The sequence below is a fragment of the Ptiloglossa arizonensis genome, chromosome 8, assembly GCF_051014685.1.
Source record: "Ptiloglossa arizonensis isolate GNS036 chromosome 8, iyPtiAriz1_principal, whole genome shotgun sequence".
Classification (NCBI taxonomy): Eukaryota; Metazoa; Arthropoda; class Insecta; order Hymenoptera; family Colletidae; genus Ptiloglossa; species Ptiloglossa arizonensis.
Genome location: NC_135055.1, coordinates 19,722,017 through 19,735,000, shown reverse-complemented (window position 1 = coordinate 19,735,000; position 12,984 = coordinate 19,722,017). Strand labels below are relative to the sequence as shown.

Genomic DNA, 12,984 nt, shown 5'->3' with positions numbered 1-12,984 from the left:
GTTTTCAAGCGTTTTCGAGTACGTTCGCGCGGAAAGAGTTTACTCCGCGACAGAAATCCTCCTCTTATCGGACCTCTCTTTCTCGAGGTTACCGAACTCTTTTATCGTGCAACGGATCGGTCGAATCCACGAGCAGAATCCACGAGACGAAACGAAGGAACCGAGCAAAAGAACTCTGCTCCAAGATTCGACCCACGAACGAACGAAATTTAAACGTAGGGTGCTTTCGTATCGGTTTTCGAAACGCGAACAAATTCGTTCGCCATCGGCGTGCGCGAAATCCTTTTCTCGACGATCTGCTCGTTATCTACTTTCGACGCGCGCGAGTCTCGTTCTCGAAACACGCTCGACTGGCGAACCTACGAGAATTAAAAAGAATTCTTCTTTTTCGCGGTAGTACCGTCCCGACGATACACGGAACATGTAATAACACCGAAAGACATGTTCGAGTTTGCGTCGCACATTCTGATCAGTGGAATTATTCCGGAGGTCAGAGGGTAAGCCAGTATATAAAAGATTAAATCTGTTAATTGTACAGGCCGTCTCATTAGACGCAAGCCAACCCTAATATCGTCGCTGTTTCGAATAATACAAAGACGAACGTCGAACGTTGCCTCCTCGAACGAATTTTCGCAGCTCGATCGATTATAAAAATGGCTGATCTAAAGGTGAGTAAGTCCTTGCGCGAGAAGATCGAATCGTCTGTTCTGTCGCAAACTTCGGTCCTGGATCGTCACTGTTTCGAACGATACGAGGCAAACGTCGTTTCTTCGATCGAATTTTTGCATCTCGGAGCGAGGAATTTCGAGAACGGATGTACCGAGATGTATACGACAACATTCCACGATGCTTCGAATGGACGGTGTCTGCTTTCCGAATCACCCTGTAGAAACGCAACGACGTTGCAATTATCGAGATAACGCCACGAAGCAGGAAATCGATCGAGTTCGAGCGAGGATCCTTCCTACCGGAAAGTTTACGAGATGAAAAAAACACCGTGAAAATCTTGTACGTGATTGCTGGTCAATAATCGCGTCTATCTAGGTAATCTGGAGGCGATACGGAAAGATCGATCGAGAACTCGGAAAAATGATCGGGACGGTTCGCTGTATAGGGTAGGGTGATGTAAAAAAATTTCCAAAAGCGGGTTCAAAGGCGAAGGTCGAGCAAAATCGTTCCTGGCTGTTTCGCGAAGCGAGTAGCGTACGAACGAAGGAGGAAGATATCGCCGAGTGAAGAGGGAGAGAGAAAGAGAGAGAATTATCGAACGACGGAACGACGAAGAGGCGACGACGCGGCGAGGAAGAGGAACGTAAGGGTAAAAAAAAGAAAAAATGGACGATAACCTCGAACGGCACTAATACTAGGGTCGCGTTATTACTGGTCTAGTGACGCAATTGTATCGCGATCCACGTCGCTGGGGGTCCGGGAGACCCGTTCTCGTTATTCTTGCTTTCCACTTTGAACGTTGCTCCCTTCCCCTCGCCCTCCCCCCACCCACTGTCCGTAGCGTCTCGACGCATCTCTGCATCTCGCTTTTTCGATTTCTTCTTTTCCATTCCGTTCCGTGAGCACGCGATGTAACGACGAATTATCGAGATCCGTGGCGTACGACGCGTGCCGTACGATTTCTCCGCCGGCACCGAGGCTCGCCGATGAAATCTGAGCGTCTAATTGTCGCGAGTCGAAACGGTAATCGCGAAACGATTCCCGAGCGCGACACGTACACGCTCGTGTTCGAAAATTGCCAAAGGCTGCTGAAAACTCGTACAAGGTTGCGCCATGCACACTGTCCGTCCGTGACGTTGACGCATACGAGTTCCGTCGAACCACGGACCGATAATCCGTGCAACGAAGGTGCCACGATGTAAGTACGTACACGGACACGATAACAACACGCAGCCCGTGAACGAAAATGCCCCGATAGCCCTATAGCGCCGATAACCCTTTTCCCGGTCGGCCGATAGCGCCGAGCTGAAATAATGAATTTTAATCCTCCGCTCGATGTTATTCTCCTATCGCTGTGCTCTTTTTTCGTGGCCACACGGCATTATATTCCCCGCATCGCGGCGCCTCGACGTCGGGACGACCGTGAGCCCCGTTGCATCGACTTTTCGAACGAGCTTTCGTTACGAAAATTTCGTCCAGACGACCTTCTTACGGGTTCTACTCGCGACTCTTGCCTCGGTGGACATTACCGAGATACGGAGTAGTTGACGAAAGTGTCTCTCGTATTGTCACCGCGATGGCGAATGTGCCTCTCGGATTGTCGCTGCAATATTGCGAAGATTCGGAGAAGTTGACAAAAGTGTCTCTCGAATTGTCGCTGCAATATTTCAAAGCTCCGGAGAAGTTAACAAAAGTATCACTCGAATTGTCACTGCGATGGCGAAAGTGCCTCTCGGATTTTCGCTGCAATATTGCGAAGCTCCGGAGAAGTTAACAAAAGTATCTCTCGAATTGTCACTACAATAACAAAAGTGCTTCTCGAATTGTCACTGCAATATTTCAAAGCTCCGGAGAAGTTAACAAAAGTGTCTCTCGAGTTGTCACTGCAACAAGAAAAGTGTCTCCCGTATTGTCACGGAGTTATCTCGATCGCGTGGACGTCGAGACGACCGTTGCAACGATTCTTCGAGCGAGTTTTCAACGGAAAAGTAACCTTCTCCGAACGCTCGTTCAAAAATGTCTTATTTAACCCACTCGAATCGTTGGTCGAGCTCCTCGCGCCACCGCGAGGCTTTCTAATCACGGTGTACCGCGTGGAAACATCCTTCTAGTTCTGTACCAATAGTGGCTCCGCAGTTTCGAGATCGTGCGTGAAAAATTACGATGCAAAATATTTACTGCCCGATTCCCTACGATTTTTCAAGTCGAATGGAGTCGTCGAGGATCGAGAGACGGTCGCAACAAAGCTCTCTCGATATACGTGTGTCTCCCGAATAGTCGCTCCGGTTATCTCGGTCGATCGTTCGCACTTTGCTTTTGTTTCCAATTTATACGAAATCGGGAGATGGAATATCGATCGGTCGCCATACATTCGAGAACAGAATTCTCCAAAGAGGATCCACGTGGGAAAAATGGGAGCAAGCAACGCGAACGCAAAAATTGGAACAACTTTTCCGTATTTGATGACCGCACGAATTCCAGGGAACACTCCGATCCCCCCTCGATTTTACCCGCTGGCGGCTCCCGTGCCAAAGTGGGTTACGGTTCTCGTCGTTTCCTCGTAAAACCCCCTACGTGCATGCTCGCACACCTACTTTTATCGGGCCCACTCGTGCCTACACGTTCCACCGACTGGGTATGCTTGTATTCGAGTCCGGTGCGACGAGTCAGCAGTAACCAAGATTTCGACACGGTCCTTGAGGTATTCCCTGATGTAGCTTCCTCCGACAAATTAAACCATCGATCGATCGTCATCGCGACGACGTTTCGAGAAATCGATTCCAAGGAAGCGCGCACGTGAAACCACGATTCCAAACACCGATCGCGCATCCTTTTACCGATTTCTAACGGCACGACCGAAATCGACGATACTGTCAATTCTCTCATCACACTGTGCAATATTTTTCGAAAGTAAAAAAAATAAATCACAGTTACAGGGAAGCCACCCTTACTGTGATTTACTGTTAATTTTCCCATCGAAAGAATTCGATCGAAATTATTATCTTTCTCATTTGTATCCATCCGCGTAATTTCTAACAGAAACGATCCGAGATTTCTACTCGATGGGAAGGAAACACCGTGTTCTAAAAATTCTACATAGCACCCTGCACGGTTGGTATCTTTTTCCACCGAGCACGAGTAGTTACGAAGTCGATCCATCGCGGTGAATCGCGATGCAACCGCGGTCGTTGGTCCTGTCCCCCCGTTTTTCCACCCACAGTGGCGAACGATCAGCTGCAGTTTGCACCGGTACTCGCTCTCGCTACCGACTGCTCACCTTCACCTCGTCTCTTACTCAACGATCGCGGCGAGTTCTACCCCCGTTGCGTAATTACCGCCGCGCGATCATTACCGAGTCGAATCGTCACTCGAGCGGAATAAGTGCGTATGCCGGCCAACGTGAAATTACGCCCGTTGGCTTGTACGCCGGGACGACGGTGCGAAGCTCGAAACGAGCGTCCGGCATCGTGGTCGCGCGACCAAACGTGTTATCAAACACTCGGTAGTTAAGGGGTGGTAGCTCCGCAACGTTTTCCCCGTGCTGACGCAACGAGCCTGATTATACGTCTTCCGTTCCACGATCGCGACGGATAATGGGTAAACAATCGAAATCGTGGCTCCGAGACGGTACGATCGTGTGTAACGTGAGCGGGATACCGAGCGGGGAAACCTTCCAAACGTGGAGGAAATTTAAGTTTCAGGGAAGAAACCCCCTGGTGACCGTACCAGAACTCGAATCATCGACAATGTATAAATAATACCTACTTGTGGATTATCGCGACGATCGATATCTATTACTAAAAAACACGAGCAGGAGAAATACGAAAATAATTTCAATATCGATGGTGGAATCCCTCGAACGAGTGCACCGATGCACCGGTTACGGTGACCTTGGTGCAACACTTCTAAAAACCGTATCGGTTGGTCTTTCGCGAAACGACAACACCTCCGATGTCGTAACGCGCAACGAACGTCGATTAACGGAAAACGATCGGCGTTTGTTGTTCGAGAAACGAGTGAAAGAAAAAGAGAGGGAAGAAACGAAAAATATGACGAAAGAGATTATTCGGAACGTGTAAGAAACGGGGGAATGGAGCGCTCGTGAGATCGGCACACGGTAACCTCGGCGCGAGCGTGTTTCTCAAAACCGTGTCGATTCATCTTTCTCCAAACAACAACACACCTCGATGTCGCAACTGTATCGCGAGCGTATCGAGATGTTTCCGGGATAGGGGGAGGAATTTCATTGGAACTCCGTCGTCGAAGAGCGTCGCTCGAACGCGTCGCGGTGCGCGTTTCGAAGTACGCTCGCGGATCCGTGCGTGTTTCGAGGTTCTCGAGTCGATCCCTTCCCGCCGAAAAATACCAGCGTTCGAGACGATTGCGCGAATTCGAGCTCGCGGATCGCTCGAATCCGCGCTAGCGTACACCGATTGCCCCGTCGTTGGTTACCCAGTGGTTGTAAATACGAACGAGAGCGATACTAATGGATTCGGAATAAATAATTATGTAACAGGACCCCGATAATTCGGCGACAACCGAGGGATTCGGGCGTTATTGAACCGAACGTTCCGAACGAGCGATAATTTTTTGGAAGTAACCTCAGATAGTGTACCGAGGAGATTACCTCGGTCGCGAAGATACCGCGGTTTAATTTTAGAATTTCTGCGAGAGAACGCGAACGATCCGCGTAACAAAGGAAACGCGGAATGCGCGTAGTATGCGGCACGTGGAGGTGCCAACAGCCAAGGACCCAATTCTTTTTTTTTCAGCTTTTTTTTCTTTTTTCATCAGCCCGGTTCACTCGATTCCGATAAGAGGCCGAACCGGAGCGTCTCGGTGCGTGTTCGAGCCTGAGGCAAAGCTCGCGTCCTTGCGCCGACTGAACGTTGAACCCCGACAATGACACGAACAAACCGATCGGCATCTTTTTCGTACGCCGATCGTCGTGAATCATCCTCCTTGGATTCGCGATACGTCGATGTTGCGTGTCGATGCGTGTTTTATCGATGCGACGGATTTAATTGATACACGCGCGCGTATAGGTACGGAAAAAGGTAATCTACAGCATCTTGGATCACCGAGATCGAAACGATTTCACACGGAAACGTCGTTTTCCACGGATACGTAATCGTTACGAAAATCGTATGGTGATCGCGCGAGAATTGAACGTAACTAGAGAAATAATTATTTCTTCGATTCGTCTACGAACTCGATGTACGATTTTCGAAAAGATTGTTAACGTTTGGAGCGTATTCTGAGCCCGATAGAGGAAGATCCGAAGAGAGAGCTGAGAACCGACGCGGTATGAGAATATCAAATGTGCATAGAATAGTTTAAGCTGCATTTCGACTCTCGATATGAAAGAGATCTTTATTCACTGTAAATGCAACGTGGAACGTTCAAATTTTCTCTAGATATTCGCTAGGATGATGCGTTGATAACTCTGTAACTTCTATACGATGATGTAAGAACGTCTGCATAGATGCATTTAGATTGTTCCCTGTAAGTGCAACGTGGAACGTTCAAATTTTCTCTAGATATTTGTTAGGTCGATGTATTGGTAACTCTATAACTTCGATATGACGGTGTAAGAATGTCTGCATAGATGCATTCAGATTGCATTTAGGCTCTCGATGCAAAAAAAATAAATTGTTCACCGTGAGAGCAACGTGGAATGTTCAAATTTCCTCTGGATATTCCCTAAGACGATAAGTTAATAACACCATAACTCTACTTCAATACGGCGGTGTAAGAACGTCTGCATAAATGCACTCAAATTGCATTTTGGCTCTCGATGCAAAAGAGTTAAATTGTTCATCGTGAGAGGAACGTGGAACGTTCGAATTTCCTCTGGATATTTCCTAAGACGATAAGTTAACAACACCATAACTCTACTTCAATACGACGATGTAAGAACATTTGCACAGATGCACTCAAATTGCATTTCGACTCTCGATGCAAAACAGCCAAATTGTTCCCTGTAAGAACAACGTGGAACCTTCAAATTTCCTCTGGATATTTCCTAAGACGATAAGTTAACAACACCATAACTCTACTTCAATACAACGATGTAAGAACGTCTGCACAGATGCACTCAAATTGCATTTCGACTCTCGATGCAAAAGATCAAAATTGTTCCCTGTAAGAACAACGTGGAACGTTCAAATTTCCTCTGGATATCCAGTAGGGCGTTACGTTAATAACTCCCAGCGATATCGTTCGCGATCGTACGAATGAGAGCCGCGAGCGTACTCGAGTGACGCGACGGAGTATCAAAGTCAACGGAGGAATCGGCGACGAAAAAAGCACACGGTGACGTGCGAAAATAATATCTCGGAGGACCAGAAATTTTATAACAACAGATCGCGACCACAGAAAACATGTTTTTGCCCGTGTCGAAGTTCGCGCGAACGCATCAACACGATAGGTTTACTCTGTTTGTTTGCCGCGATGTAATCGCCGCGCTTCCGAGATGTCTATTATCGTTCCCTTACGTTGATTTCGCGATCGTTTTTTTTTCTTTTTTCTTTTCTTTTCTTTTTTCTTTCGTTCTTTTCCCGCGTCGACCACGGGACGAACCGCGTCGATAAAACGCCTCGAGAAACGTACGCACGGGACGCTCGGTATCGGAAAAATGGTCACGACGTCGAGACGCCGGGGAAAATCGTGATCGAGGAGACTCGGTACGTCGCAGAGGCGGTGGAACGCGCGAACGATTTTAACTTATCGAATCTTGCGTCGCACCATCGACCCCGTCGACCCTCAAAACCCGATAATACCGTTAGCTTCTATTCGAGCATCGTATGCGTTCTCGCATTATCGAACGTTTTATCCGACGGTCTTGTAAACCGTACCATCTTCGGGGATGCCGCGATATCGACCAAGTTGCTTGACCCTACGCCGCGACCGTATCGTCGAAAGGGTTTCTTCGCGAGCTTCGCGATAAACTTCCCGGGAAACCTTCCACGCGCCCGAGATAACAAGAATTTTTACGCGTTACTTCGTTCTTTAAACGAGATCCACTCGTTCGAATCCCTCCCTGGTGTCCTACCAAAATTCCAACGAAAGGTGTTACATCTATTCGCGGACAAATCGAACCGAAACGAATTCGATCGTACCGTTTAAATTCTAACGAGTTAGCGAATCACGTGTTACGCTAATGGAAACGATATGCCCCGAACGTGAATTGTTTAGATTTACGAGAGAACGTTTCTGATTTTCATCGGTGATTCACTCGTATTTATCTTTTCCTTTTCCTTTCTTTTTTTCTCTCTCTCCCTCTCTTTTTCCCTAAGACCTCGTCCGTTTTTAATTTCGCCGTTAAGAGTTTAAGAATTTTTATCACCGATATGGTCAATGGATCTCGAAGAGCCGGACGACCTCGTCGGAAGATTAGTCGGAAAGTTTTCATAAAATAATCACGCTAATTAGAAGCCGCGGGGCTATCTTACTCGTAAAATATTAGTGAACCCATCCGATTTCGATTGCCCTTAGTTCGCGGACAACTGTGTCGTCTGTAAGAACAAAATAAAGGTGAACGCGTTACGAGACTTCTGTTAGGCGAGTGCTCCGTTATCCGGACCGTATTGTTTCTTTTCGATATAGGACAGAAGGTCGGGCCCTTTTTTTATAGTCGACGTTGAACGAAGAACGAGTGGAGAGATCTACGGGACAACAACGAGAACGATTTTGTTTGTTTGGTTGACGAGTACAACCGAACGATAAACGCTTTATTAAAATATGAGGATTCTTATCCGGCTACTTCGGATAATACACTTTCCTCGTATGTATACAAATAGATAACGAATAAAAACAAAACCAGGAACCGGTCGAAAGATGAAGATCTGAATATACTGTTACGCAACTTGCTACAACTTCGTCTCGACGAAATGTTAAACAGTCTGTATTTAATCCAATGAAAGGCAAGTAGCAACCATTTAAATGTACATATATTTTTTTTAATAAATTCGACATTACGTTTCAGTCCAGATACATTGTTTCGAGCTCGGGGGAGAGTGAGAAAAAACAGCTCGGTGCGCGGTTAATATTGTTGAATTTTCTCCGGTCGGTCAACGAGGAAGGTTGTTCACCACTGGGCCATTACTCGGTACAATGGTGGTACTAATTTTGTCTGTTCGATACCCGCGAGAAAAGAAGTGAAAACACCAACACAGAAACACAGTTCGATTCGTAAAGTCGATGCAGGCAGGCTTGAATTATGCATGTATCGCAGAACAAAGATCTGTTCGGAATTCGATGGTGTCTCGTGTATAATACAAGATCATTATCGTCTCTTATCTGTGATATCGCTCGTACTATGTAGTACTTGTATACCTACGCGCGCGCGTACCTACAGCGAAACGCGACAATAAACGAAAAAAGACGAGATGATAATCGCGGCTGACGTAATACACGAGCGATTACTTCGAGCAACCGTAACACTAAAGTTGCTCGAGTACTCGAGAAAAGCGAGCCGAGCTTTACGGCCGAGAGCAGCACTCGAATTTTCTCGAACGACTCGAACTGTTACACGAACGACTCGTATTTTTTTCATCGAGAAATCCGGGCTACCGGTATTGTTAAACGATAGAGTACCTACTCGAGAATTTTCGAGTATTTTCGATCCCTCGGTACTCGCCAACCCGACACGGAACAGAAAGAAGGGAAAAAACCGTTATTGGAATCTCGAACTTAACCTGTACGACGTTCGAAACCGATACGCGAGTTCTCCCGATGTATCCGTCGCGCGTTTGAAAAAGGGATCGTACAACGACGATAACGGGGGCTAGAGAAGAGCGGAGGAATGTTATCGTTATCGGTGTTCCGTGGCGGGCAAACATCGACCACTTTACCAAAGAATTGCGAAGGAAAATATGCAATTATATATTATCGTATTTCGGAATAACGTCGCGCGGCTATGGGTGGTACGATCCCGAGACAGACCAATGGCTGAGCACGGTAAAGTGCCTTACCCCCTTACACGTGACCCCATCGATGGTCTACGTCATATCGCTGACCCCGCGAACAAAATAATACGCGATGATGATATTTAACAACGCCTTGCCCCGAAACACCGAGAGTGTTTTGTGCTCGAGCAGCATCGAAATGTGACGTGCCCTCGCTTTTGATTATCTTAACGCTATAAATCACGCAATACATGGACCGTGGAGTACGCCTCCACGTGGAACGAAACGTCAACTACGCTCGGACCAGCGTACAGCGAACGAAAACTACAAAGAGTCTTTCTCTTTTCTTTTTAATGAAACTTCGTATCGTTCTCGATACGAGTAATCGTCCCGCAATAATAAGCCGTTTCTGTGTCTTGCAAGTTCTCGCGTGTCCCTACGAAGCGGGCATCGTTGCAGCGAATATACGTACACGTATCCTCGTATCGATAGAACGAGTTTCAAATCGGTACGTTGCACAGAAACGCGAATAGTAGTCGATAAAGTAACGCAGAAAGGATCGCGTCGTGTTCGCTGGCCGCGTAACGATTCAACGATGTTAAAGAAACGCGGCACGATATACTCTGTTACCGATAAGACGAAATGGTCCAACTTACCCTATTTCTGCTGTCTATTCCATTATTTCTCCGAGGTGACGCGTAGTTCCGTATCGCGAAACGATCGTGCCGAAGATCCGACACGATGTACATCGAGCGCCACCGTACGATATTCTCTGCAACAAATCTCGATAGTATAATTCTCAACGTACCGACGAAGGTCGATAAACGAAAACTTTCTTGGAATTCTCTTCACGGCGAAAACAATATTACGAGAAACTGTTTTCAAATGTAATACGATACGCGTTCAATATTTTATATCTACTTCTTATTTTTAAATATTAATGTTTACCTTACACTTGTACTTTGTAACGTGTGTGCTGTACCGCATTTCTGTAAAGAAACGTTTATCCTACTGAAATTTTCGATAAATTAAAAAATATTTTTTGCCTCCGCGATTCCAACACTTTTCTACGTAAAAATTTTCTAACGAAATGCTGTGAAGGTACATATTTCGTATACCTGTAAAGGCAATTCGTATTCGTCTAATTCTGGCGAACATACACAAAATGGACGTGGATATTCCTTGTTTTCAGCCGCTAGCATGTGAACGATACTTATTTTCACTTACATCTCAAAAGTTAAAAACTCTGACAAAAGAATGTATACTTTTTCCCCGATAGTCTCCAAATATTAATTAGTAACTTAATTTCTTAATCCTATTGGATACTCAAGATTAAATACGTGCGAATTTGGTACGTAACTTTGAATATGGAACAATTCCTTCCTTGAAAGCATTTGAACGATGTCGCTGCTGATGAACTTGCGAGAACTTGTAGCTCTATGGTAGCAAGTCTAGGAAACGTTTTGTAACATGGCGCCGAATGCGCCCACTATCGTAACCATGTTGAATTAACACGATGACAAGCATTCGACACTTCGACACCAAAGGCTATTACAAAAATGGCGCTCGCTGAAGTTTGCGGTCTCAATTCGTTTGTTGATTTCAATATTACAGGTGAAAAAGATTGTCTTTCGCAAGAATTCGAAACCTATACGGGAAATTTTATCAACAATGCACAGCTGGCCGTTCCACCTTATACAAATGTAAGTAAATTATTTAAAACATTTATCTTTTACTCAGCAATGACTATTCTACACTTAAATTTGCTACATCATGTAATTACTCTCTTTAAATAATATATTCTTTTATACATTTTGAAATATGTATTACGATAGTACTTATTTGTCAGTCTTTTTTATATATTAATTTTTGCTTTTTTATTATATAAAATAAATATAACATAAATTTTTCGTATAAGTTAGAAGTCATTGCAGAAAGTCATGTGTTTGCACATTCGTTCAAATGTTCAACGTAAAATTTTCAAAATAATTTGATTTATATAGCCAGCCGAAAACTTGGCCCGTCTTGCAGAAGCAACCGACGAAACTGGAAAACATTTGAAGATTAATTTTGATCATGGAACTACCACATTGGGCTTTCAATACAAAGGTGGCATTATTCTTGCTGTTGATTCACGTGCAACAGGAGGCCAATTTATTGGTAAATTTAAAATATATATGTATATATATTTCCAAAAAATTAGAAAAGAAATTCTATACATTTTTTTACAGGTTCATCCAGCATGAAAAAGATTGTAGAAATCAATGACTATCTTCTTGGAACATTAGCCGGTGGTGCTGCAGATTGTGTTTACTGGGACCGTTTATTGGCCAAAGAATGTCGTATGTACGAATTAAGAAACAGAGAACGTATTTCTATTGCAGCGGCTAGCAAACTTTTGTCAAATGCAGTATACGATTACAAAGGAATGGGATTAAGTATGGGTGAGTTTGTATTTTTTAAAATTAATAATATATTTCTTTTTAATAAAGGTATTTTACAAAATATTTATTATTAGGTATGATGCTTGCTGGATGGGACAAAAGAGGACCTGGTCTCTATTATGTTGATTCTGAAGGTACTCGTACAATAGGAAAAGTTTTTAGCGTAGGATCAGGATCGATCTATGCATTTGGTACGCTAGATTCTGGCTATAGCTGGGATTTATCGGACGAAGAAGCTTATGAACTTGGCAGACGATCGATTTATCATGCTACCCACAGAGATGCTTACTCTGGTGGTATTGTAAGAGGTATGTAATAACGAGCAACAAAAATTTTGTACGCTACATTACAAAATTAATTTCCCCTTTGTAGTTTATCACATGAAGTCAACTGGTTGGGTGCGTATTTCTGATGAAGACTGTAAAGACCTTCATTACATGTACCAAGAACAAAAAGAAAAAGGACTTAATTAATAGGAGTTACGTATTATTGTACCCTGTCAAATGTTTTCTCTAATAAAATCAATTTCAAAAAACAATTACTTGGTATACTTAAAAAAACATTTCTTAAGTATACATACATGCGTGCATGCATGTATGTACAAATTGTCTACGATCGTGAATTAAGTTTTATCAGGTTAAGTTTTAATTTCTATATTTAATAATGCTGAATTTATTTTCTAATTCGAATAACTAGCGTTAAAAGGCAAACGCTTGTATGCTTGGGATTTTAGTTTACAGTTATTAAGATATCTCTAATTTCGAAAATATTTTTAATCTGTGATAACGAATCGAACTTATTGTTAAAATATTTTCTGAACTGATAAGTTTAATAAAACCATAGATAACATATAGAAATAACTTTTCTACACTTACTACCTTTTATTAACTTCAATAGTTCTGTTGAATATAGTTTCTAAAATCATTATTCTGAAACCAAGCCACATTTTACAAAGTCGGTAT

The 12,984-nt window shown here is 44.1% G+C and overlaps 2 protein-coding genes across 2 annotated transcripts in view; one reads left to right on the top strand and one right to left on the bottom strand.

Moving 5' to 3' along the window:
• Lolal (longitudinals lacking protein-like) overlaps positions 1–10,350 on the bottom strand; it is an 85,600-nt gene extending 75,250 nt beyond the window's left edge. The window contains exon 1 of the mRNA XM_076319282.1: positions 10,235–10,350. The gene's annotated coding sequence lies outside the window, so the exon portion shown is untranslated. The remainder of the gene's footprint in view (positions 1–10,234) is intronic.
• Positions 10,351–11,108: 758 nt separating this feature from the next.
• On the top strand, positions 11,109–12,560 carry Prosbeta5 (Proteasome beta5 subunit). Its single transcript, XM_076319279.1, has 5 exons — positions 11,109–11,281; positions 11,582–11,738; positions 11,810–12,022; positions 12,097–12,330; positions 12,395–12,560. Exons 1-5 carry the CDS (start codon positions 11,138–11,140, stop codon positions 12,493–12,495), a joined length of 849 nt encoding a protein of 282 aa, XP_076175394.1. The 5' UTR covers positions 11,109–11,137; the 3' UTR covers positions 12,496–12,560.
• Positions 12,561–12,984: the final 424 nt, after the last annotated feature.